General features: G+C 52.3%; 1 protein-coding gene across 2 annotated transcripts in view; it reads left to right on the top strand.

Annotated features, from left to right (window-relative positions):
* The window catches only part of OLFM2 (olfactomedin 2), a 59,508-nt gene that overhangs the window by 8,768 nt on the left and 36,366 nt on the right, over positions 1 to 14,374 (top strand). Inside the window, exon 1 of one of the 2 annotated variants that reach the window (XM_053897084.1) lies at positions 7,018 to 7,370. The exons of the other annotated variant lie outside the window; for it this stretch is intronic. Within the exon in view, the coding sequence (XP_053753059.1) occupies positions 7,236 to 7,370 (135 nt within the window). The 5' untranslated portion in view covers positions 7,018 to 7,235. Of the gene's footprint in view, positions 1 to 7,017; positions 7,371 to 14,374 lie in introns of those variants that run through there. 2 annotated transcript variants of the gene reach the window in all.

Here is a 14,374-nt window from a genome sequence, read left to right as displayed (position 1 = left end):
ATATATTGTTGATTCATTACGTCTGACTTAGGCTCCGGTCACGGGAGCCTCTGGTCATGATTCGTGAGTTCGGGCCCCACATCAGGCTCTGCGCTGAGAGTGCAGAGCCTGCTTGGGATTTTCTCTCTCTTTCTCTCTCTCTCTCTCTCTCTCTCTCTCTCTCTCTCTGCCCTTCCCTGCTTGTGTGCATTCTCTCTCTCAAAAATAAATATATACACTTTTTTTTTTTTTAAACAGAGCTAAAACAAGAAGGCAGAGTATGGTCGTATTGGACTTCATTTGGGAACCTGTGTGTTGCTGACTCCATTTTTGCTGCTGTGTGCATGTCCATGAATGACCACCAAAGCCCCAGGAGTATCAATGTGGGGGTTACAAATAAGTTGTCATGAGTTGGTGAGTTTGCCAATATGGAATCTGCAAATGATGAGTCTCAACTGTATACACTTAGGAGAAGAATTGCTGAGTTGTAGGAACGTGTGTGTGTGTGTGTGTGTGTGTGTGTGTGTGTCCAGATTTTGTATCTGTGTCTGTATCTATCCATCCATATCTTATATAAATTAAAATTAAGATATGAGTGGGGCTCCTGGCTGGCTCAGTCAATAGAGCATGTGACTCTTGATCTCGGGGTTGTGGGTTTGAGCCCATGTTGGGTGTACAGATTACTTTAAAAACTCTTTAAAAGAATGGGGCACCTGGGTGGCTCAGTGGGTTAAGCATCTGACTCTTGGTTTCAGCTCAGGTCCTGATCTCATGGTTCATGGGTTTGAGCCCCACGTCGGGCTCTGTGCTGACAGCTCAGAGCCTGGAGCCTGCTTTGGATTCTGGTCTCCCTCTCTCTCTGCCCCTCCCCGACTCACGCTCTTGTCTCTCTTTCAAAAATGAATAAAGATTCAAAAAATCTTTAAAAAAATTAAGATGAGTTTTCTGTTGTATATAAGGATTGCAAATATCTTCTCCTACTCTGTGGCTTGTTTTTTCATTCTCTTAATGGAGTTTTGATCAATGGGCTTTCTCAACTTTTAATGTTATTTTATTTTAGAGAGAGAGAGAGAGGGGGGGGAGAGAACGTGCGAGTGGGGGAGGGACAGAGGGAGAGAATCCCAAGCAGGCTCCACGTTCAATGCCAACCGGATATGGGGCAATCCCATGACCCTGGGATCATGACTCAAGCCAAAATCAAGAATTGGACGCCACCCAGGTGCCCCAGAATTTCTTAATTCTAATGTAGTTCAAATAATATTTCCCCCCTTTAAAGTTAGTGATTGCTAGTGTCCTGTTTTAGAAATCTTTGCCTACCCTCAGAGTAATGAAGATATTCTTCTATATTTTCTTCTAAAAGATTTTGTGTTTACCTTTCACATTTAGATGTACAATCTATACGGAATTGATTTTTGCACAGGATGTGAGGTAGGGATCAGCATTTATTCTTTCCCCTGTGAATACACCCAGTTGACTGTGCACCATGTAAACTCTGGAGCTCAGCTGTCTGGTATAGTATCCTGGGGGCCTTTGGGAAATATCTTAGCATCTCAGTGCCTCTGTTTCCTCATTTTAAAAATGGGAATTATAATCCTATCTAGTCTTGTAATCCTGTCTCCTTCTACTCAGTGATAGTCTGAGGGCTAAGTGAGTTATTACATGTAAATTCCTGCAAATGATACCTAGTACACGATAAGTACTCAACAAGACTTAGCAACTACTGTTATTGTTTCTGACCGTTGTGAACTCTTCTCCTCCTGAGAATCTTCAGGTGAAGGGAAAAAACATTTCTTTCTGTAGCTCCTGGTCCTGGTGCATTCACCTTGCTCTAATGGAATACCATGGACTGAGAGTCTTATAAACCACAGACATTTATTTCTCACAGTTCTGAAGGCTGGAAGTTCAAGATCAAAGTGTTGGCAGATTTGATGTCTTCTCGTTCTGTCTTTACACGGTGGGAGGGAGAGAGAGCTCTCTGAGTCTCTTCTATAAGGACACCAATCCATTCATGGGGGCCCCACCTCATGACCTAATCATCTCCCAAAGGCCCTTCTCCAAATACTGTCACATTGGGGGTTAGGTTTCAACATAGGACTTTGGGGGCGGGGGACATAAATATTCAACCTGTAGCACTCTCCAACACAGTGCTTAGAGTGAGAATGATGATGGAGAAGAAGGGATACTTTCTGGAGATATTTCTGCATCAAGATCAGGGGGCATTGGTGCTGGTTTGGATGGAGTAGGGAAGGAGAAGGAAGGGTAATGGGAGCACAGACAATAGTTTTGGGTTGTTTTAATATTTATTTGTTAATTTTTTTAATGTTTATTTGTTTTTGAAGGAAAAAGAGACAGAGTGTGAGTGGGGGAGGGGCAGAGAGAGACAGAGACAGAGAATCCGAAGCAGGCTCCAGGCTCCGAGCTGTCAGCACAGGGTCCGGCGCAGGGCTTGAACCCACAAACTGTGAGATCATGACCTGAGCCGAAGTCGGACGCTTAACCAACTGAGCCACTCAGGCGCCTCGATAGTTTCTAACTGTGGATCTATTTGGGCCAGGACCAGGGTGAGGCAAGCAAGGAAACTGGGGCACAAAATTTAAGGACTCATTCTGACATCAGCACAACTGTAGGGCACCTCAGGGAGAGGGCTTGCAGGGGAAATTTAAGAATGCCCTCTTAACAGTTTACATGCCATGAAATCTACCTGTTTCAGTGTGCAATTCAGCGACTTTTTAGTAAATGTGTGGAGTTGTGCAAACGTCACCCCAAGCCAGTTTTAGGACATTTCCATCACCCCTAAAAGATCCCTCATGCCCATTTGCAGTCCATCCCCCCCCCCGCCCCCCGTTCCAGACAGTCACTAATCTAATTTCTGCCTCTGTTGATTTGCCTTTTCTGGACGGTGTGTGTAGATGGAACCATAGAAAACATGGCTTTTTGTATCTGGTTTCTTTCACTTAGCAATATTTTCTTTTTAATTTATTTTAATTAATTAATTAATTAATTTTTTAGGGAGAGAGAGACAGTGCTTGCACTCATGAGCGGGGAGGGACAGAGGGAGAGAGAGAATCTCAAGCAGGCTCCACGCTCAGCACGGCGCCCAATGCGGGGAGCTCGTTCTCACAACCGTGAGATCATGACCTGAACTGAAATCAAGATTGGATGCTTAGCTGGCTGAGCCACCCAGGTGCCCCAGCAAAATATTTTTGAGGCTCATCCACGCTGTAGTGTATATCTGTAGTTTGTTCCTTTTTATTGCTGAGTAACATTCCCTTGTATGGACGTACCACAATTTTTTAATCCATTCGCTAGTTGATGGGCATTTGGATAGCTTCGTTCACGATGGAAAATACTCGCACGAATATTCACATACAAGTCTTTCCATGGACGTATGCCCTTATTTCTCTCGGGCAGATGGAATTGTTGGGTCTTATGGTAAGCTTCTGTTTAATGTGTTAAGAAACCACTAAATCGTTTCTCAAAGTGGTTGTAACATTTTATATTCCCACTAGCAATAGGTTCCCATTTCTCCACATCATCACCAGCGCTGCCTGTCTTTCTGATTGAGTTTGCGCTGGTGGGTGTCATGTGCTGTTAGTTTTATGAGAGACAAATGGAAATGTCCACGAAGCTGATGGGCAGAGGGGTCTGAACTCCAGTTGGAGAGCTGGGCTGTAGATATACCTTTGGGAGCCTCAGCCACGGGTTCATTTAGTCAGTCAATCAACAACATTTTTTTGAGCACCTGCTATACACGTGCCAAGCACTATTCTAAGCCCTGGGGTTTCGTTGTGAAGAATACAGGCACGTAGGTGCCCTTGTGAAGTTGAAAGTCTTATGGACAAGACCGATCATAACAAATAAAAGTAACCTCCCACGTTGATCATTGCTGTTCAAGAAAATAGAGCAGAGTAAGGGACAGAGAGTGGTGTGGACTCATATCATCAGTGAGGTGGCCAGGGACGGTCTTTTCAGAGTGGCCGTGTCACTCAGAGTTCAGTGAGGGAAACGAAGCACTCTAGGTGTTTTCAAAAGAGGAAATTCAACACAGGGAATTGGTTAGATGGAAGAGTTGAGAAGCCGAACTGATGGGATGATCAGGGAATCCAGCAATAAGCCACAGCACAAGGCTGCTTAAGGGACCCGATAAATGGGTGTTGTGGTGAGGAAGGAGCTCTTGTGTGGTTGTGGGACCATGGAGGGGGTGTGGCCACTGTAAGAACACACCACAACCCCAAGCAGAAAGAGAGGGGAGAAATACCTTGGCCTCTCCCCTCCTCCCTCCCCTCCAGTCTCCTTTCAGTGCCTCCCTTTGGGTGAACCTGACAGGAAACCAGTGTGCAAGGGAACCTGGGAAATGTAGTTCTCTGGAGAAAGGTAGGGCATGGCTCTGACCCACAGAATAAAGCAGAGATATAAATGAAGTAAAGAGGCAGCTATATGCGTATCTGTGGTAATAACGTTCTGGGTAAAGTAGATAGCAAGCAGGGCACAGCAGGTACAAAGGTCCTGAGGTGGGAGTATGCCAGATAGAACCAAGACTTTGCGAGTGGGGGTGATGATCCAGGCCCAGTATACAGCATGAGAGGAGTGGGGACCCAGGACAAGACCCCGTGAGTTGCAGACATTTAGGGAGAAGGCAGGAGACAGAGAGGTGGGGGCAGAACTAGGAAATAATAAAGTGTCTCCGAAATCAAAAGAGAAATTACTTTTAAGAAAGAGGGAATGATCCGTGAAGACTAACCTGTGAGACTAAATGAGGCTGTGGGACTGGCAAATCGGAAGGCCGCCGCTGCCTTCAGTGAAAGGAGTTTGGAAACATTCAGGAGGTAGGAGGTGAGGGAGTGGAGGCAGCAGATGCAGATTGGAGTGTAGACCACTCCCTGGAGAAGCTTGACAGGAAGGAGCTAGGGTAGTTTCCCACAATACCCATGGTGAGAGAGTGAGAGGGTATCAGTGGGTTCCAAATCCTCTAAGCTGGGAGACCTTGGAGCCCAGTGGTTTTGGAGTCTGAAATCAGACAGACCTGGGCTCAAACTCTGGGCCCCCTATTTACCTGCTGGGTCACCTTGAGCCGGTCCCCTCTCCTCTCTAAGCCCAATTTCCTCACCTGCAAATAGGGAGGTTGCAGCCGGTGCTCAGCCAGCACATTTGCAAAGCGTTCAGCACTTGTAAATGTGAGCTGCAGTACAAGGAGGCAAGGACACATCTCATTTTTTAGAGCTTATCATCAGTCGCAAATAATAACAATGGCAGCGACTGCTTATGAAACACCATGTCCCAGACACCCCGCAAAGTACTTTACAAGCCCGTCTTCCCCCTCCGGACCCCACTTTCCTGCAGCTGGCTCTCCTCCAACCACACTGGCCTGTTCCTTGAATACTTGTGTTCCTGCCCCAGGGCCTTTGCACTTGCTGTTCTTGTCTGGCACTCTTCCCTCAGATATCCCAACGGCTCCCTCCCTCACCTTCTTCAAGTCTCTGCCCAAGTGTCACTCCCCAACCCTCCTGGCTAAAGTTTACTCCCCTACTTGGTCTGGATGCCCCTTCCTCCCCATAGCCTATATATTTTACTTTCCCCTCTCCTATCTCTTGTCGGTCTCACCCCACGTAACGTTCAGCAGCTCCACAAAGACGGGCATTTTTTATCTGTTGTTCACAGTGCCTTGCACATAGTAGATGTTCAATAAATCTTTCACTTGACTCTCAGGACACCCTAGCCCTTTACCACCACCCACATTGCAGAAGAGGAAACTGAGGCGGAGAGGTCTTTGCTGGAGGTCACAGAGGGTCAGCACCTGCCTCTCCGTGTTAAGCTCAGAAAGAAGGGCAGTTCAAGCCCCCACCCCCTTGTTCGGCGCTTGTCCCTCGGCGAGCCCTCGGCGAGCGGCCACGGCCGGGAAAGGCCTGAGTCATCGCCGCCTCCAGACGGCGGCGGCCGCGGGCTGCGGGCGACGGCGGCGGTGGCGGTGGCGGCGGCGGCGGCGGCGGCCGGGGCGGCGGCGCGAGGTGATGCGGGGACGCCGGGAGGGGGCGTGAGCGCAGGGAAAACAGAGGAAATTAAAACCCGCCGGGCGCTCCTCGCGGCCGCCTCGCCACCCCCGCGGCAGGCTGGTGCGTGGGCGGGTGGGGGCGGCTCTGCACTCCCCCGCCACGGAGGGGGCGCACCCCCGAGCCCCGGGGCCGCGAGGCAGGTGCGAAGGCTCAGTTCCCCGCCCCCACCCGAGTTCAAGTTGCGATCGGAGAGACCCGCCGGGGACTCGCCTGCACGGCGCCGGCTCCTCGCTCTCAGCCGCCCCGGGTTACGATGACGCCCCTCGGCGCGGTGGCAAATCCTCCCGCTGCCGGGGTGACCCCCACCCCCGCCACCACTGCCGCACCTCCATCCCAGCATTCGCGTCTACCGGCTCCGGACCCGCCACTCTGGGCGTCCCCGGTCCCGAAAGCCCCGAGGGGTCCCCAGAGTGGTGCCGGGGGAGCCCCTTCCCCTGGAGCGAGGAGACCCTGGGCTGCCCGTTCACGGTCGCGCCCTAGTCTCGCCCCCGCGGGCCCCCGACGCCTGCACTCCCGGGTCCCGGCGAGCCGGGGTCGGCGTCCTCACCGTAGGAGGGTGGGGACTTGTGACTCCGGCCCCCTGCCAGCCTCTGGGGGGGCCGCTGGTGGGGGCCGCGCGCTGGGCCCCGGAGGGGTGCGTGGGGGCCGAGGGCTCGGAAAAGGGCGGTGCGCCGAGGGTGGCCCCGGAGTGCCTCGGGGGGCGGCTGGGGAGGGTGGGGGGCGGGAACACCGCTGGGGGGCGGGGCTGGGAATGCCGCGGCGGTGGGGGTGGGGCAGGTGGGGAACGCCGCCGCGGGGGGCCCCCTCCCGCCGCGGGGCGGGAAGGGGGGCGGGGGCGGTCCCGGCGGGGCGGCGGCGCGGCCTGGGCAGGGCGGGGGCGGGGGGGGGGAAAGTCTGGGCGCCCCCCGCCCCCGCCGGGCTCCGGGCAGGAGCCGTGACGTCACGGCGGCTGGAAGTGCCCGGCGCGGAGGCGCGGGAGGGGGTGGGGGGTGGGGGGGGTGGCCGAGCCGGCGCTTTATAAGCGGAGCCCGCCAGGCGCGCGGAGCCGCAGCCCGCGTCCCCGAGCCCCCCGGCCGGCCCGGGCCCCGGCCCCCCAGCTCGCGCTCGCGCCTCCGGGGCGGCTGGGCGGCGAGGGACGGAGCGCCAGGCGGCGGGCCGGAGAAGGGACGCGCGGCGGGCGGCCGCGGGGCATGAGGCGGGGGCGCGATGTCGGTGCCGCTGCTCAAGATCGGGGCCGTGCTGAGCACCATGGCCATGGTCACCAACTGGATGTCGCAGACGCTGCCCTCGCTCGTGGGGCTCAACGGCACCGTGTCCCGCGCGGGCGCCTCCGAGAAAATCGTGAGTGGCCGCCGCGCGGGGGGCGCTCCCGGGGGGGCGTGGTGCCCGCGCCGCCGCCGCCGCCGCCGCCGCCGCCGCCGCCGCAGCCCCCGGGGGCCCTCGCCCCCCCCCCCCCCAGCTTCCCTGCACGCCCGGCCGGGGGCGCCCTCCCGGGGGCTGGGGGCGGGACGCGGAGAAGCCCCGGGACCCCCAGCCGCCTCCGCGCCGCTTGTTCTTGTTATTATTATGATCGCTTCCCATTTTCAGTGAGCAGTGTCCGAGCGCCAACGGTATACCGGGCTCGCTCGGCCCGGGGCGGAGGCGGCGAGGGCTGCGGAACCGAGCCGGGTCCGGCTGAGTGGGGCGGAGCGGGAGCGGAGATTCCGGGGGCCCGGGAGGGACCTTGCCTCTGAATGCGGGAGCCGCGGGCTCTCCGGGTGTCTCCACCTTCCGGATCTCTGCCTGTCTGTGCATCTCTGAGTCGTCCCGTCTCCCTCTCTTTTTCTGTCTCTCTGTCCATTCTTTTCCCTCTGGTTTGCCTCTCTCTCTCTCTCCCTGTCTGTGTCTATCTCTGTTGTGCTGTCTCTGACTTTGTACCTATCTCTTTTTTTTTTCTTTTTCTCTCCCCCCCCCCCCCCCCCCCGCATCTCCTTTCTGGTTACCTGCTTCACCATGTGCTGAATATTTATCCCCAGAACTCGCACTCTCTAGGAGGCAGATGGGTCTCAGACTTTGGGGGCCGGAGCGAAGGCTGACAGTGCCCCCAGAAGCACGGGACGGCCCCTTCCCTCATCCCATTCTATCTTCCTCTATCCCCTTCATCCTCCAGCTTCCCTGGCCACAGAGCTTTTGGGAGGGGTGGGTGGCAAGGGGACTCCATTGTGATCACTCCCGGTGTTCCTGGTGATCTGGGGAGAGGGGTCAGCCTCCACTACAAACTTCCCTCAGTCTCGTCCAGACTTGGTCCTCCCCTCCCATCTCTTCCCCTCTTCAGTCTGTTTGCGGGACCCCTCCCAGTAGGTGGGACTGGGATGCATGGAGCTCCCTCTCCTGCTCACTGTTTCCTTAACTTCGCCAGCTCCCCCATTCAGCCCCCAGTGGCCTCCACACCACGTCCTTCTTTCCCCTTGCTGAAAAGAAAAGAAGTCTTTGCTCCCAAGGGTTGAAGCCAAGTGGAGACGGGGGTGCCGTGCGCTATGCCCAGGCTGTGCCCAGCTCCTGGGGGGGGGGGGAGGGTGCAGTGGCACCGGGCTTGGCACCGGTGAGGGCTTTCAGTCCAAATCCTCGGAACTGAAGCCAGCGTGTGAAAGTGTCTTTCTGCGTGTGTCTCACATCGAGGGATATTATGCGAGTATATCCTGGAGCGTCTTATCCAGGCCTGAGTTTTGGTGTGTGAACAGTGCTGTGTGCGAATTGAGGGAGAAAGTTTATGAGCTTTGCCAGCGTGAAGGTCCACGCGGATCTTCCTGTGTGTGTGGAGGTGTGTCCCAGAATGCGTGTGAGTGTGTCCCTGAGTGAGTGCGTCTGGGTGTGGATGTGCCTAAGTGTGTGTCTGCAGTCTGCGTCCCAGACTCTGGGTTGCGTGTGCCCATGCGAGTTTGGACACGTGAGTCTGTGACAGCTTTCTTGCTCTTGCCTTCTGAGGGGGAAGAGAGATGGTGTCTCATTGAAATCAGAAGCCAGATTCCCCTCCTCCACCCTCAGAGAACGTGAGTCTGTGTGAACGTGTGCGTGTAACATGGGCAGCATCCGGTGTGTGGGGAATGTGTGCGTAAGTGTGGAAGACTATGTTTCTAAGTTACGATTTTGTGTATTGCATGTGTCTGTGCACCTGTAAGTGTAGACACGTGTGTCTTTAGAAGTGTGTGCACATATGTGGAAGCGTGTACCTATGAATGGTGTTCGTGCCTGCCTTGTATGCCTGTGGGTGGATTCCCATGTGAACCGTGTGTTTTCTGTAAGTGTGTGTGTGTGTGTGTGTGTGCACATGTACCCAGACAGACCTGGTCTCCATTCCGGCCCGTCTATAGCTAACGGGACCCCAATCCACTGCTTCCGTCACCTGCTGAAAGGTAGTATTTCCTCCCTCCACGATCCCCTCCCATCATCCCTCAGTCTCACTAAGCCTTGCCGCAAGCACTCTGTGGAGTGAGATGCCAGGGGACTTAGGGGAGGACCGGGGAGGGCACCGTCACCTGAGAGCACTCTGGAAAGCATCCTGGGAGTCTGGCAGACTAAGATTGGAATCCACTCTCAGCCTTCTTGCTCTATGACTTGCTCTTGACTCTGGGCGCCCGTGACTTCACCACTCAGAGCTGCGGTATCCCAGATATAAAATGGGAATGATAATTCCTACCTGACAGGACTGTTGACAGATCTACAGTCCAGCTCTCCACCCATCCATCCTTCCATCTGTTTCTTCTTCATCCATCCATCCATCCATCCATCTCTCTATCCATGTTCCACTCATCCCTCTATCCATCCATTATCTGTCATCCAACCATCTCTTCATCTGTCCTCTATATATCCATCCTGCCATCCATTTTGTTTATTCAGCAAAACTATTGATTGCCTCCTCTCTGTCAAGCATGTTTATGCCTAAAAGCCCCAGGTCAGTGGCTGACATAGTAGATAATCAGTTAGTGATAGGACTCTAAGTCAAATACATCTGGGTTCGAATTCTGGCCCTGGGCTTTACTACCAGTATGCCCTTGGGGGAAATTATTTAATCTCTCTAATCTTCAATATCCTCATTAGTCAAGGAGAATCTTAGAGTCCCCATTAGACCCTAGGATCCATGAGGACCCACAGACGACATCATTAGTGAACCCTAAGGCCCGATGCATAGTAGGCCTACAATAAGTATTTGTCAAGTGACTGAACCAACAATCACATCTTCGTTAAGATTCATGGATTCCACCTTCAAATGGACACAAATGGCTGGGTGCATAGTAGGTGTTCAGTAAGGAGGAGTTGCTTGTCGTTGTAGCCAAGCACATAGGAGGCACAGAATAAATATTTGTCCGGTGTCTAGATCAAGAATCCACCCTCCTAAGGATGGAGGGGAACATTTGAGATGCTCCATAAGAAGGAGTTGTAGGAGAGCGTAGACCACCAACATGGTTTAACTGAACCCAGGGAGCGAAATCCCCAGTCGTAAGGCAGAAGACTGGATGCTGATTTTGACTTAATAAAGGGCCTCAGTGGTGAGGTGGGGGTGAGCCCAGACCCTCTGGCCATTCTCATCTCGGGCTCTCCCTCCCCGATTCGTTCTGGAGAGGCAGCTTAGCATTCTTTTTAAGAATTCTAAGGGTGCTGTTCCAGGCCATTTCTGGAAGGAGGCAGGGAGGAAGCTGCCACCACCACTACTCCCTTTGGCCATCTCTCAGCCATAAACCATCCCCGTGGGATGGGAGCCTTCAGCGGAATGACTTCTCACCTGGGGGTTGTAAATCCAGAACCAGACTAAGAACTGTCAGCCCCTTGCCAGCGGCTGCTGTCATTACAGCACCTGAAGACAGTTACCTGGATCTTATATGTTATGTCCTTGCCCATCCACTCACCCCTCTTTAAGGGCTGGAAAAAGGAAGGGGAGAGAAGAGTTGTTCTGTTTGGGGAAGACCCTTTTCCCCGTGGGAGGAATGGGGAGGGTCTAAGCAGCCATCCACAGGAGGCTCTTTGAGGACTTCCTGCGAAGAACCAAAGCTCAGAATCCATGTCTTTCCTTGACAGTTTCCCGGGGGGGGGGGGGGGAGTGGGAGGAAGGCCCCAGATACTTTGTGTCAGTCAGGACAGGTCAAGTTACACTGTGGTAACAAGCAGCCAGTTCTCAGTGGTTTGATACAACATAGATGTATTTCTCCCTGGCACTATGTACCCATTGTTGGCTGGAGAACTTTGTCCATGGTAGTCATTCAGGGACCTGGGATGTTGGAGGCTCTGTGGTGACATGATCATTGAAACAGAAAAAGGTAGGCGCAGCAAGCCCCCATCAGGTCTTAAAGCTCTACCCTGGAATGTTACTTTTGCTCACATTTCATTGGTCAACACAGGTGACATGCCTAACTTCAAAGAGGGTGGGAAGTGTGGTCCTACCATGACCAGAACAGAGAGGAGTAGGCAGATATTTGTGAACAGCCATAAATAGTACCCCAGCCTGCTCATCCTTCCCCCCTCTTATCCTAAGTAACAAGAATTCTTAGAGGGTATCTCCATTGGTTCATTCGCCCATTTATTTAACAAATACTTACTGAGCATGTACAATGTGCTAGGCACTATTCTAGGTGCCTGGGATATAACAGTGAACAAAACAGACAGATATCCTTGTCCTCAGGGCACTGGCATTCTAGAGCAGGGACAGGGAGAAATAAATAAGTATATAGATAAATCTTTATTTTAGATGGTGATACATGTACTATGAAGAAGCATAGAGCAGTATAGGGGGAGTGGAGTGTGATAGGGGGTTATTGTAGATGGAGTGACCTTTCTGAGCAGGTGGCAGTTGAGCAAAGATCTGAAGAAATTGCGAGAGGGCTCGTATCTAAAGAAAGAGAGTTACAAGTAGAGGGAAGAGCAAGTGCAAAGGCCCTGAGGTGGGAATATGCCTGAAATGTTGGAGAAACTGAGGAAACCAGTGGCTGAAGCAGAGTGAGCGAAAGGGGAGATGAGGGCAGGGAGGTGGGGAGATGGAGGCGGTGTAGGGTGGGGAGGGCAGGGAAGTGGGGGAGCCTTGTAGGGATTTTACATTTCACTTGTAACTCCTCATGCTTTCCTCTCCTCTGTTGTACTTTTAACTTTCTAATATACTCCACATAGTTGACTTTTTTATCTTGTTGTCTGGCTCACTGCCCCCCCCCCCATAATGTCAGCTCCCCAAGGGCAGGGATTTTTTTAATTAATTTTTTAAAAATTTTTATTAACTGTTGAGGCGACTGGGAGGCTCAGTTGGCTAAGCATCTGACTTCGAGTCAGGTCATGATCTCACAGTTCGTGAGTTCGAGCTCCACCTCCAGTGCTGGCAGCTTAGATCCTGGAGGCTGCTTCAGATTCTCTCTCTCTCTCTCTCTCTCTCTCTCTCTTAAAAATAAATAAACATTAAAACAATTTTAAATTTTTGTTAACTGTCGTAGCCCTGGTGCCTTGCATAGAGTCTAACAACAGTAGATATTCAATAAATGGGATCCCAGGGAGAGTTCTGAGCAGAAGAGGGACAGGCCTTGGCTCAGGTGTTCGGTTTCCCTCTGGCCCCTGGGAAGAGGGCAGACTACGGGGGATGAAGGCAGGAGCCAGAAGACTGGGGAGCAGGCCACTGTACTGGTCCAGGTGAGTGATGATGGGGACTGGACCAGGATAGGGGCCAGTGGGGTGGAGAAAAGTAGGCATATTGTGGATTTGGCCCCCACCTACCATATTTACCTGCTCCTAAACTGTGGACTTCCAATTTCTGCTCAAACACTTCAGAGTGTGAGGGAACATTTATTGAGCTCCTACTTTGTGCTGGGAAGGGTCCCAGACTATGGGATGTAGCGATGAATAACACCTCTGGCTTCAATCAGTTTTCAGCCTCCTCAGCAGTACTTGTGACACAACATGGTCTGTGTGGTGAGAAGAATATTTCTGGAATGTTATGGGGGTTGCAGAGGAGGGCACTGAAACCAGCCAGGGTGTGCAATGGAGCTATTCTGGAGGTGGTGATACTCAAACCGAGTCTTACAGTTGAGAAGGAATTGGCCAGGTGAAGGCAGAGCGAGAAGGAACAGCATGAACAAAGTCTTAGAGATCATGGGCGTCCTGGTGAGCAGGGAGAGACCAAGGAGTTCCTTGGAGACGAATGTGCCAGGTTGATAGGAGTGTGGCCAGAAGGGTCCATGTCACAAAGGGATTTGGCCTGAGGCACCTTTACTTCCTTCTGAGTGTCAAAGGAAGGGATATCTGGAGGGGGCTAGAGCAGAAAACGTATATGAAGTTGCCTGTTTCATTTCTAAAAAGACCCGTAATCATTAGAAAATCCTTCTAGATTGTGTGTGTGAAATTTGCCTCCTCTGAACTTTTGCCCACCTCACTGGAACCAAATCTAAACCAGTTCCCCTGGTCGAACTCATTAAGCCTCAGTTTCTTCATCCACAGAATGGGGATAATGGTGGAATGTTCCATATAACGTTGTGCTCAGCAGGGTACCTGACATACGGAAGGTGCCTGTAAAGGTTGGTTATTGTAATAATTATTGCTAGTATTACAAGACCACACCTTCCTGAGTCAGGTCTTGGACCACTCCTCCATCCCTCTTGTGTTCCTGCCTCTGGAACTTTGCATTTGCTGTGCCACCCTCCGGGAACCTCCTGTAGCCTGCTCAGGTCCGGGCTCAAATGTCACCTCCTCAGAGAGACCTCCTTTGACCACCCCAGCTAAAATGTCCCCACACTGCTATTTGGACCTGTTCTATTTTCTGCCCAGCACTCATAATTATCTGAAATCATCTTGGTAATTGTTTGCCACCAACAGAATAGAAGTGCCATGCAAGCACTTTGTTCCTTTTGTTTATCACTGGGATCTTCTCATTTAGGGCAGTAGGTACTTCCTGAATGGTCTCCGTTCTTTCTGCCCCCGTGGGACAGCCCCCCTTTCTGCCCCCTTCTTCCTCCTGATGACACCTCTGAACTTTGATGACTATTTCTGTGATTCCTGAGTCTTTTCCAGTGGATTGGAAGCATCTGTTTCTTAAAGCTTCTTTTCATGTGTCCTTGTTTCTCAATCCTTCTCTGTTTGGATGGATGTCCAATGAATGTGCACTTTGCCAACTTCCCACATAAAGATATGGGGTAGTCTTGCCACCAGAGAGCACAGTCATTCCCAACCAGCAATCACTGAGTCCCTCTCTATGCCAAGTCCTGTGCGGGGGTGGGGGGGGGGTGGTGGTGGCTGGGAATAGAGCAGTGAACAAGGGAGACTGTCGCTTCCCTCTTAAAACTTCATAGGGAGACATCGTGAATGTGGAATTGGTGCAAATGGCTGTGTAATCACAGTTT

This window comes from Panthera pardus, unplaced genomic scaffold (assembly GCF_024362965.1).
Source record: "Panthera pardus isolate Hobbes unplaced genomic scaffold, ASM2436296v1 HiC_scaffold_8, whole genome shotgun sequence".
Taxonomy (NCBI): Eukaryota; Metazoa; Chordata; class Mammalia; order Carnivora; family Felidae; genus Panthera; species Panthera pardus.
This window is presented reverse-complemented; position numbering and strand designations above follow the sequence as displayed.